At 36.2% G+C, this 12847-nt stretch overlaps 7 pseudogenes across 7 annotated transcripts, besides 1 other annotated feature; all 7 read left to right on the top strand.

Annotated features, from left to right (window-relative positions):
- Positions 1–277: 277 nt before the first annotated feature.
- Positions 278–12847: part of a mobile genetic element that runs on past the window's edge.
- TVAGG3_0970400 lies at positions 681–3897 on the top strand (annotated as a pseudogene). Its single transcript has one exon. A coding segment is annotated over exon 1 (3217 nt).
- TVAGG3_0970390 lies at positions 4559–5293 on the top strand (annotated as a pseudogene). The gene has a single exon. A coding segment is annotated over exon 1 (735 nt).
- On the top strand, positions 6748–7557 carry TVAGG3_0970380 (annotated as a pseudogene). Its single transcript has one exon. A coding segment is annotated over exon 1 (810 nt).
- On the top strand, positions 7588–8506 carry TVAGG3_0970370 (annotated as a pseudogene). The gene has a single exon. A coding segment is annotated over exon 1 (919 nt).
- On the top strand, positions 8864–9281 carry TVAGG3_0970360 (annotated as a pseudogene). Its single transcript has one exon. A coding segment is annotated over exon 1 (418 nt).
- On the top strand, positions 10986–11372 carry TVAGG3_0970350 (annotated as a pseudogene). The gene has a single exon. A coding segment is annotated over exon 1 (387 nt).
- TVAGG3_0970340 lies at positions 12107–12803 on the top strand (annotated as a pseudogene). The gene has a single exon. A coding segment is annotated over exon 1 (697 nt).

Raw genomic sequence — 12847 nt, 5'->3', positions numbered from 1 at the left:
GGTTTATGTTCTCCCAACTAGCTATGGTGGTAAAAGTAAAGAAGAAGTTGAAGACTACACAAAAAATATCAAAATTGACATATTACAACCAAGTAATGAATCAACTAGTTTAAATAAGCAAACCTTGGTTCTAATAGCTGTTTCTTGTGTTGTAATTATCATAATTGCTGTCAATTTATCAATATATTTTGTAATTGTCAAAAGAAGGCGTCATATTGAAGTAAAATCAGCAAAAATTGATCCTCTAATATAAATTAATAAAAATACATTTCTATTTAAAAAAAAAAAAAAAAAAAAAAAAGGTAGTGGGGCTTCCAGGCGCGTTGCGCCCTCTAGCCCTGAAGATGTTTAGTATAAATGAAGTTTTTATTCGGAGGGCTTCCAGGCGCGTTGCGCCCTCTAGCCCATAAAAAATTTCTGAGGACGAGCCAGCCGTTGACTTTTTTGTATAGCACTCAAAATAGTATAACTTTGTCCGGACAAGTAAGGGTCTATCGTCGCTACAGGAAAAGTTACAGGCGTTCCAAGGAAGTATACTTTGAGAAGACTTTCCCCCTTATAGAATGAGATAGGACGGTTATTTTACAAAACTGACAACACTTTGACCGAGTAGTTTTTTGTGCTGAACAAGAAGTGTCATATAAACATCTGTCAAAAACCGCTTTTTAACTTCACTTAAAATGCCACGTAAGCTACGTAAGAATATACGTAAGAGGAAGGGAGCATTGAAACATCCAATAGTAAAACTGACACCACAACAACAGTTGCAACAACAAATAATGAATGACCCCACTATGTTGCAACAAATGTCAAGCAATCCTATGCTTTTAAACCGAGTTATTGGTGCACAGAGTGGAGGTTTAAGAGCGGCACTTTTAGCGAAAATGGCAGGCTATGGTGGAGCCGCAGACGGAACAGCTTATAACCCTCAAAGTCAAATGAATTTGAGTTCACTCAAAAATCAAATAACAGATGTCAAAAAGTCAAACATAGACATACAGAAACAAATAAGTGAAAACGAAAAGAAACTAGAATATGACAGACACACAAAGAAACTCAATGAGTTAAACGTAGAGAAAAAGAAGAAAGAAGAACAACTGAAAGAACTAAGTACAGAGGAATATGCGAAAAAAGTGTCAGAAAAAGCAGCAGAAGTAGCAAAAATGGAACAGGATGTTATAAATTTGAAAAACCATACTACTCAATATAAAGTACTGAAAGATGAAGAGATAAAACAAAAAGCCCTGAAGACATATATGGATAGCGATGAGTATAAAAAAGAAGTTGAAGCAAATGTAAAGGCAGAAAAACTTTTACAGTTGCAAAACCAAACCGTACAGTATGAAAACTTAGCACAAGAAAGTAAAAATAACGACGCAGCCATGCAAAAGGCAATGAAAAGCGCAGAATATATAAAAGCTAACAATGACTGGTTAGATGCCCAAGCCAACGCTAAAGCAGCCCAACTTATAGGGTCAATAAGGACAAAAATACAAGCGGATGAAGACAGTTCAAATGAAGCTTTAATGAATGCTGACTTTAAGAACGCCTTCGAAGCTCTTCATAGTAAGGTGAAACAAGTGAACGACTTCTCATCTGGAAAGAAACTGAAGTCTGAAGGTTTCGACAAAGAGTTAAAAGAAGTAGCACAAAATCTGACGAAAATAACAGATGCAGCAACGAGACAGGCAGTTCAAAGTGCCTATGACGCCGTTAGAGCAACTGTTGTGGAAAGTCAAGAAAAAGAGTTACAACAGACCAAAACAGACCTAGTAAATGCTTTCTTAAAAACGAAAAGTCAGGTAGGACACTATGCTGCAGATGGAACATATGTGCCAGCTGGTGGAACTTATATACCAGCTGGTGGAACTTATATACCAGCTGGTGGAACTTATATACTAGCTAGTGGAACTTATATACCACCAAACCCTCCAAGAGAAGTACCTGCACCAGGACTACCTAAAACATTTACATCGTCACATGGACACAGACACAGGCATGCACCAAAACCAACACAACAACCAACAGTTCAAAACCCTGCACCACAACAACAACCACAACCAACAGTTCAAAACACTGCACCAAAACCAACACAACAACCAAAACCAACAGTTCAAAATCCAGCACCAAAACCAACACAACAACCAAAACCAACAGTTCAAAATCCAGCACAACAACAACCACAACCAACAGTTCAAAACACTGCACCACAACCAACACAACAACCAAAACCAACAGTTCAAAACCCTGCACAGCAACCACCTCCACAAACAGAGCAAGGACATAAAAGAAGTAGAGAACAAGGAAACCAAGATTTCTTAAAAATGCTTAAAGAAGACTATGGTTACCCAGATACTCTTGACTTTAGTGACAGATATAAAGAAGCTATTAGAAAGTTCAAGGAAGGAAATACTGACCCGAACCTATTTAGCTTTATGGCTCAGCACCAAACGGGATATAATTTCAAACCTGGAAAATACAAGCTCGCTAAGGGATATGATTTAATAGCATATCATCCAAATGACATGACTGAATTTACTCCGAGATATTTGGTGTCAGAGATAAATGACAATTCAACTATCTTCATGAAACGCGTAAAAAATAAAGACGGAACGAAAGAAGAAAGGGTTATGAATGCGGATGACTTAAATAGGGAACTTGTTAAAAACGTCTCGGAATATATGAAATGCCAGCAGATGAGGTACAAGAAACTCCACAGGAAGAAGTTCAGATACAACCAGACATGGAAGAAATAGTTCAGCAACAACAGCTAGAAGAGCCTGAAGGAAACGAACAAGTCCCTCCTTTGGAAACTAACTTCACAGAACCAGATGAAGATTTGGAACAGCCGAAAAATCTTGACCCTCAACAAGAGTATGAGGTGAATATGGAATCTTTCCAAGAGTTTAAGAAAAATTCGGCTGACAGAGTAGAAGAATATCGAAAAATGTTTGCCGACATACAAAAGACTCCAACACCAGATGAAAATATTCAGCATAGAATGGAAGTACTGAAAGAAAATGTACACAAATACAATAACCCTTTTTACTTACGACCATATAACGTTCAATCTTTGGCTGAACTCGGTGAAAATAAAAGGTTAAATTTCGACAAAACATATAGAAATGAAACATTGTTTAAAGTTCATTCAGAACCTAACCAATATGGAAACAAACCTACTTTTGTTTCTGCAGACTATGGAACTACAATGAGATGGGGTCATAAAGCTAACCCGGATAGGTGGTTCATAAACTTACAACCACAATTCCAAGAAGTTGTAGACGCAATGGAAGTGAATGGTGAACCAGATTTAGCTGGTATTTTCAGCGCGGCTTTAATGCCATTGAAAGATATGAAAGATGCAGATATTTTGAACCAGTATGAAATGAACATGGCTGATGGAAATATAACACCTGACGTTCTAGAACATTTATCTCAAAGAACTACACAGAACCATAGAGATGGTATATTTGGTGAAGAGTTTAGAAAGAGAGTTAGGGAGAGAGAAGGAAGAGAACCTATTGTACATGACCTTGCAAACGAAAGTTTACAAAATGTCATAAAAACTTACTTTGCAGACGATGAACTGAGAAGGGATGAATATTTAAGAAAACTCAAATGGACAGTACCAAATGAAATGTTAGTATTGAAAAACATGTTCCTTGACAAAATAAAACCAACTACAGAAATAAATGACGCAAGACTGAAACGTTGGGTAAAAGCTTTCCCATTCACAAAAGATATTGTTGGTAACATGGAAAGAAAACCAGAATGGCTACAAAAACATATATTTGGAAACAAGTTTATTCCATATGGACAAGCTATATTTGAAGAGCTTGAACCGAAAACTCAGGAAAGAGTCATGCAAACAATACGCGAAGACTCAAATACAAACTATGACGAAATCTTTCTAGGATATTGGTTACCTGAGATGGGCGACCAGAGCCTAAAGGCAAAAAGGACACGTGAAATTTGCAACATACTAGATGAACATGATGCAAAGATGCAACAACTTAAAGCAGAGGGCAAGTTACCAAAGAAGAAGAGAAGAGTAGAACAAAGTGAAAGTAGTGAAGAAGTAACTTCATCTAGTGAAAGTAGTGGCAATGAAGGAAAAAGAAGAGTTAAAAACTCAGTCAGAGAAAGTAAAGCTTGGTCCACGTGGGTTCTATTATGACAAATAAATCCAACTATTCTATATTTTTACCCATATGAAATGTACGCCGCTCAGAATATAACGCCAACAGTTTTGGATGCCATGAATGGAAATGTTTCCGAATGGTATAACGAATGCGACAATGCCATTAGAAGGTCAGAAATAGTTCCTGGAACTTACGAATATACAACTGCTGTTTCTTATGGAAACGTAGGTGAGTTTGGAGAAGGTTCTTCAACAACAGTAGATATTGCTTGCGACAGGTTTCATATTATTTCTATTGACAACTCATTCTTATACGTGGAACAAGACATTGAAATAAAACCTTCTGCCAAGTTGTCTGACAAGAAAGGTTGCAATGGAATTTTCTATGTCGGATACCAATATGCTCCAGAAGTTTTCATGGGATATAAGATATATTCTAACTCTGACTTAGTTCAAACAGTAACATGGGCAAACTATGAATGGTTCGCTTTGAGAAACTCAGTACAACCACAAGCTAGAGAACAAACAGACCAGTATGCAACTATTGAGAAAATAAGAAGACTTGACCCTAACGTTCCAGGAGTTTATGTTAACCTTTCTGGACAAACTGCAGCAGCAGTAACCAAGTAAAACTGAAACTTAGAGTTCCTTTGTCATCTTTCCTCATCTTCAGGTTTTTAAGATACTTGCCAAACTGGGCAGGAAAAAATTTCTATCGAAACTTACTCCAAGCAAAAATAACTTAGTCATTGCACCAACACAAGACCCATTCACTATTACAGACGTAGCTGGAACTGGTGGAGCCAAGTTCTGTGACTTTTGCAAAGACAAAGTTGACTTAGACTTTGGTTTCTCAAACCTCAACACTGAAGTAAACTATTATTTCAATGCTGCTGGAACTGCTTGGGACCCAGTTAAGTTCACATGCGAAAAATTTGAATGCAAGAGAATAGAAAGCAGACTTGCAGTCTATATGTTGGACCCAGATATTTCAAATGCTTTAGCTGCCAAATATATTGCAGTTCCACTTATGTTCCCTATACACCAAATATCTGTCAAAGACTTTGCAGGTGAAGTTGGAAACCAAAGTGCTGACCCAGGTGCAAGAACAGATATTGCCTTAACAACTGCAATGAAACATGCAGATACTATGTTTGTACTGTTCAGACGAACTATAAATGACTATTCTTGTTTCTACAACCCCGGTATTAAATATCATATAAACATAGATGGCAAATATTATCCAAGAGAAGAATATTCTACAGTTGAGGATATGAGGTCATACAACTTGACATTAGATGCTATGAACTTTAACAACAACTTCACAACAACCATTAACCTGAAATGCAAAGTTCTATTATGCCATATGTGAAAGTATGGACTCATACAGGAGGTCAAAAAACTCAATATACAAATGGAGACCGTTCAAACTTTTGGCTTGGCATTCCATTTGCTGACTCAGAAGACTTTATGGGTGGTATTTCAACTGTTGGTACTGTACAAATACAATATACTGGTGACAGAGACGGTCCAGATGAACTGAGAGCAAAGAAGTTTACAAAACCAATAGCACTTTTTCACGGAAGATGCTCTTTTTGAAGATTCGTTCGATGAAACCTGCTGGGGCTCCTCAGATTGGCATAACGACAGCTTCCATCGAGCAGATTTTGGCAGCAGGTCAGTAAGTTGTTCTTGAACTGACTTCTCTCCATCAAATATTGACAGTACGCCAGTTTTGACATAAAATTGTATTATAAACTTTCCTTTAGAAATATCTGTAAGTTTTGTTGTTATATTTTTGTCTGCTTCAAGAACTTTCACCATTTCAGTTATACCAACTTTCTTTGCTTTATGGAAATATTTGGTTCAGCAAAGACTGCTATTCTATAACATTTTCCATTGTTTGTATAAAGAACTATTCTGTCAATGTATTTGTATTGTTTGTGTGTGTAAACTTTGTTCTGCTTCAATTCGAAGAGATACTCGAATACGTCCATCTTTTTATTCGAAGTAAAATGTCATTTCCGAAAAAAATAGAAGCGTAAGTGTTTTCAAAAGGTTTAATGGCGGTGGCAGATGTGAAGTTAAATTCACCAACTCAAACAAACAGTCAAAGTGTTGTTGTCAATGTCAAAGAAAGAGATGTTGAAGTGGGGAAACCATACGAAGACGAAGATGGTATAACAATTGTTCCTGTAAAAGAACAAACCAACATACCCTGAAGTTAGCAGAGACTTAAGTTCTGTTGCAGATATTCGAAATGACTACCAAACAACTGAAAAACAAACTTCAAACTCAGGAGAAGATTTGTCAAGCTTTAGGTATAATGTTAAACTTGGTCGAACACAACCCTGTAAAAGTGAACTCATATGTCATTGCACCTCATGAAGTTTTGAAAGAACTATTGAAACTTTTGACAGAGGCAGACGATATAAACATCAAAGAAATAGAACCCGACATTAGTTGCTGTGGTGTTTCATATAATGTCATTGACAAGATATACGTTATGAAAGGAGGTGAAACGTTGAACTTAAAATATAGTTTCCCAGACGTCATAAAAATATTTGACGACCACAACATTTCATTAAAATTTATTTGCTAAGTAAATGGGCAGAAGACACAATGGTTTATACTATTACGACTAAAAACCCTGAGTCATATAATTCTATAACAACAAACTTACAAAGTCCTCAAGGACGATATTGTAAACTAACTTTAAACACAATGACGACTAAAGCTTGTTTTGCTCTTTTGACACCAGAAGATTTTATTGTTGTGAATGGTAAAAAAATACTCCTTTGAAGATACTTACTCAGATATACCACCAACAGGTTTTTGTTGACTTATTTAATACTTTAAGGACGAGTGTAACATGTGCTGCAACTAGAGCAGGTTTCATTATGTTTGGATGTCCGACTGAGTTTACTATAAACAATATGAGCTATAATACAAAACTTATATCTGGTTTTTACTACCAACAGTTTCCTATAACAGGAAAAGGTGTCATACAAGGAATGTCTGTTCCATTGACTTTAAGTACACCTATTTTATATATTGTTTCAAAACTTAGGTTCAAAGTGCTATTCGAATGTCGACAGAAACTACTATGACCAAAAGATACTTATGCGTATAAATAACACATTCTCTGCTGGTTTGCCTATTGTTCATTCGAATGCAGAGTTTTCAGCTTTAGTAAACTCAAACACTTTAGCAAACATAAACTTAACCTTAGTTGACGCAAACTTTGTTCCTGTAAAACTTTTATGTCCTATGTATTGTCAATGACGGCAGAAAGTTTCGAATTGGAAGATGCAACTGGTGAAAGTATTGTATTACAAGAACAACTTCAACAACAAATAGCTCAAGAACAACAAATGCAACAAATAGCTCAAGAACAACAAATAGCTCAAGAATAAAAAAAAATATTTTTTTTTATTTTTATAAAAATGTACAGAATAGATGTTTCAGATTTTTATGACTTCCAAGCGTTCAGAAATATGTGTCCATTTAGAGACTATAACAAAGCAGTCGAGAATTTTGAAACGTTTTAGTCATTTATGTCGACTCTGCCCAGAATGTTATGTTATGAAAGAATGGGATGTAGTCTTTAACAAACCAAGAGCAACAATAGTTTCAGAACAAGAATGTAAACAGAAACTTAAGAAAATAAAAGTCGTACAAGTTGGCATGAAGATGTTAGATGCTTGGGATATCTTATTGTCAAAGTTAGAAGATTTTTCAGTTCGTGGTATAAAGTTTTTATACACCTTCTCCAAACTTCTATTCTATCTTCACTGGATATAAATACGAACAAGTAGAATGGAAAGAAAATGTTATAGAAGCTTGGTTAGACCATGTCAAAGAAATTATATGCAATGAAACGAAAAGGTTTATGAGTATATCTTATGTTGGTTTGCAAAACATCTTACAACATCCAAGTGCTAAAAATGAAACTGCTCTCATTATAATTGAAAACAAGGAACTGGTAAGAACACATTCTTTACAGATATTTTGTGCAAACTGTTAGAAGGTTATTCGAATCCGAAATTTGACAAAACTTAGAAAACATCTGCGGTAAATTTAACTCTTCAATAAAGAATATGAAACTTATAGTATGTAACGAACTTCAAAGTATAGATACAACAAAAGTTTTGAACTCAGATGCTTTGAAGAGTCTTATAACAGGACAAAGTTGGAGTTGTTGAAAAGAAAGTATAAAGACCAAAGAGTTTGTGAAAATGTTGTAAATTTCGTTATGGTTTCAAACAATGCTGTTCGATGAAGTTAGAAAGTTCTGACAGAAGATATGTAGTTGTCAGAACGTCAAAGCTCATATGCAAGATACAGAATATTTTGACGACTTAGCAGAAAACTTTGACATCTGACTTTTACAACCACTTGTTCTCATATTTTATGACATTAGATATTTCAAAGTTCAATCCAAGACAAATTCCACATACCGAAGAGAGACAAACATTGTTAGAAGCAAACAAGAGTGTATATGAACTGTTCAAGATGAAACTGACTTTGAGTGTTTAGATGAAAGGTCATTGTACGATTCGTTATAAACAATATTGTCAAGAATATGGTTATATGACAGCGTCTAAACGAACATTCTTGGCAAATGTCAAAAGTCTTTTAGACGTACAGAATGGTGTATATACAAAGAAAAATTTTTCTGAGTAAATTTTAAAAAAAAATATTTTTTATCCGATAGAAAAGATGACAAAATTCATCTCAGTAAACAAGTACATGTCAGGACTTAAAGAAGAACTAGACCCATTCACATATTTGAATGTTTACTTCTACCTTTTGAAAAGTCTTCATTCAGCAAAGTTTGGAACATCGAACCAGTTAAGTTTGCTATTGTGACTAAAAATGGTGCGAAATTTGAAGACTTAGACATAGAAGTTTGTTAGCAGTCAAAGAAAGTTTTGACAGAAGGTTCTCAAAACTCGAAGAAGGCAAAGCATACAAACTTGTTATACCTTATGAACCAAAGAAAGCAGACGACTATGAATATTATGAGTCTAAGATAGTTGAAGTTCAAGGTAAATTGGGTAAAAAGATTTTAGAGTCTAAGCCAGTGTTTGCTCCTAAAGAGGAAGAGAACATTGACATTGACCCAGAAATGTTCTAAAAATAAAATTTTATTTTACATGTCAAATTTCTTTTCTCTGGAACTGGCTCTGGTTCAGGTTCTTTCTTCTCTTCTTCTACTTTCTTTCTTTCTTTTCTCTCTTCTTCTTTTCTGGTGGAGTTATGTCAAACTTCTCAGAACCATATTTTTGTAAAAGTTCTTTGTCCTTTAATAGCTCTTCTATTCTGTTTTCTATTTCATCTTCAAGAACAGTGCATGTGTCTTCTTTGCATTCTAAGAAGTTTTGTTGGACTTCATCTCTCCAAGAGGCGTCATCTCTGTCAACAAGTCTGTCATTGACAAATTTTAAGACTTCTCTGCTTAATGTTTTATGGTTCTTGTCATATTCCCAGAAACAGAACTTTTAGAACAAATTCACCTTTCTTGTTTACACTATGTAAGATTTTATGGTCGACAGATGTTTTGCTGTCGAAAAGCTTGTCTCGAATATAGATAGCGAAATCGCTAGACATTTTCTAAAAGATAAAAATTTTAATTTTTCTAAAAATATGTTAGAAAAAAAGTTTGCTGACATTGACAAAAAATTTGAGAATGTTTTAAACAAGAACAAGAGGAAGTTGGAAAATGCTCAGATAAAACCCATACATGACAAGTTCTTATTTGCTCAGAATGGTATAACAGGTCTAATTGCACCACCGGGTCGGGTAAGACTTTCACTTATCTTAAAATGGCTGCACAACAACAAGAACTAGATGAGAAGAACCCATTCTATGAGTTAGTTTCATTTGTAGTACTTCGGGTCAATTTGACCAAACCGTCAATTCGTTCAAAGATATTATAAAGAAGTCTAAGTTAGTATGTATAAAAGACTCTGAGTTGTTAGATTGGATAAAGAAGTACCAAAGAAGAGTTTTGAAGTATAATGCTATAAATGAGTATATAAATTCGAAGTTTAAAGACCCAAATGAGGAAATGCAGAGAATATTAGAGAAGAAACACTTCAGAAACAAACAGAAAGAGATAGAATACATTTCGAAGAAATTGCAATCTTACGATTGGAAGACATACCCTCATAGTGTCTTCTTATCTTAGATGACTTTGCTTCTCATCCTTTGTTAAAGAATAGAGAACAAGACATGTGTCGAATTCTTAAGAAGCTCAGACACTTTAACATCTCAGTTGTCATTTGTGTACAGACAGCAAAGAGTTTAAGTAAGGATGTAAAGAGAATACTTACTGACATTGTACTTTTCCCCGGATTGTCCGAAGACGATTTCATGGAACTTATGAAAGAGTCCATGGCAGGTAAGTTTGACAGACATGAACTATGGGAGAAGTACAAAGTCATACAAGACCCTCATACTTCTTTCAGAATTCATATCTACGCAAACAAAGTTCAAATTGTAAAAAGTCAAGCTTGAAAAATGTAAGTGTTTAGTCTTAGTAAGTCTGTTGTGGTTCTGCAGCTTTCGGTACTTCTGGCTTTGGAAGGCATTCAGGAAGAGGAACGTCAGTCATCCGTTTGTGTCCTGTCGGAAGGAAAATTTTTTCCAGTTGTCGGGAAAATTTTTTCCTGTCGGAAGGAAAAATTTTTTCTGTCGTTCGACCAAAAAGTTCTCAATTTTCGAAAATTTGAATGGTTTACGGACGAACAACTGGAAAAAATTTTCCTGTTGTCGGGAAAAATTTTTCCCTTTGTCCGGAAAATTTTTTCCAGTTGTCGGGAAAATATTTTCCTGTCGGATGGAAGTACTCGGAATGCTAGAAGGATTTGACGAGGCAATTTACCTAATTGAAATTAATGACTGCGTAAAAGACTACTTGCGCAAGGTAATGAAGCCCAAGGTCAAGTTCACCAGTATTTCTGGAAGGTCTACACTTCAGCTCGAGACTTCGACTGGAATTCCAATTCAAATACCAGACGGGACAGCCTACGATGGCATAAAGGACGCCAAAGAGAAGCTCTTGTTAAGTTCCTAAACAAACGTCCTTGGATAAAAATCCAAACAAGGAGAACCCCCTACCCCATATGAAATTGGCAATTCAGTCTCTCCTTCACTTTCTCGGGTCAGCCGTTCTACATAACCTTGTGAAGGCGACATTCAGCCAGTTCTTCAGCCAGTTCAGTAAACATCTCATTTTAACTTCACTTTTTTTATGTTTTTACGCATGTGAAGAAGAAGCCTTCTGGTAAGTTTTTTAGCCATATACATGGCACGCTTTGAGTAAAAACATTTTTTGAATGAAGCAAGTTAAATTCGTCCCCACACCAATCTCAATGGACCGATGAAGAGTTTCAAGCTATGGTTGAAGACGTTGAGAACGACATAGACGGCGAACTTGAAGGAGCTCAAATCACAATTGCAACCAAAATTGCAGGAGTCAAGGAAACAGATAGCTCCACTTAAAGCTACCAAAGCTACTCTTGACCTCATGGATAGTTACCGTTTAGATGTCAAGAGTGGAATAAGACAATTAAAATTAAAACTTCTAAACTACGAAGCTATACTCCAAAAGTTTAGCAGAAATGAGAAGACTTTACCAGAGCTACTTACATGTAAGGGACTTACCTTCAAGCAGTCCGACCAAAGATGAATTTTGTTGACATTTGTCCCAATTTTGTCCGAAAGTCAGCTCAGATGTTTCGAACTGCTCCCAACATATCCGGAATATGAACGTTTGCCTGAACTCTTCCACAATCTCAAAAAACGTTTTTTGGTTCTCATGTTCCAACTTTTATCGGAAGAGACAACAAACGTTCAGAAGAAGAACAAGATATTATTTTAAACTTGTTGTATGACTTAACCGTCATAACAAGCTTTTTGAAGTAAAACCGTCATTCTCAAACCACTTCATTTTTTTCGATGTCCGAACAAGCACCGAAGCCAAACTCAATGGCAGATGTCCTTTCAAGGTTGTCAGACAAGCGCCAGTTCAAATTCAAATTGCCCAATTGAACGCTCATCTGTCAAACACCATTAAGACTCTCCAAAGTAGTCTTATGGAAGAGATAACCAATCTCAAAGTCGAAGTCCTCACGAACCAAGCTTCCAATAAGAAAGTCCTGAACGATTTCGCGGAAACCTTGCGCCAATACAACATAGAGAACCAAAACCTTGCCCAACTCATCTACCGTTTCTTCGAAGAGATTGACACCATCTGGGCGGCACTCGGAAAGGACAGAACCTCCAACACCGTAATTCGTGAACACAGAATTGCCGAAGGTATTATCAAAGAAGAGGAAGAAGAGGAAGAAGAGGAAGAAGAGGAAGAAGAGAAACACAAAGAAGAGGAAGATTGGGCAACCCTTGTTGCCGATGACGCTTATGAAATTTCCCAACCCTACCCATACAAAATCCGCAACAAGGAGACCGGCAAGGTTCTTACCCCAGTCCTCAACAACTTGGACACTTGAACCTTACCCTTCGAAATTACGGTTCAATTTCCATGGGAAGGCTTGTCGGTATGCAATGGGTTCCAAATCCAGACAAGAAGACGAGGGTCAGACACATTGACGGTGACAAGCTCAACAACCGTAAGGAGAACCTCGAGTGGTTCTAAGAGTAAAAAAATTTTATTTTAGGGGGAAACCCCAAGTAAATTTA

This window comes from Trichomonas vaginalis, chromosome I (genome assembly GCF_026262505.1).
Source record: "Trichomonas vaginalis G3 chromosome I, whole genome shotgun sequence".
Lineage (NCBI taxonomy): Eukaryota > Parabasalia > Trichomonadida > Trichomonadidae > Trichomonas > Trichomonas vaginalis.
Note: the sequence above shows the minus strand (reverse complement) of the source record. Positions and strands in the feature narration are given on the sequence as shown.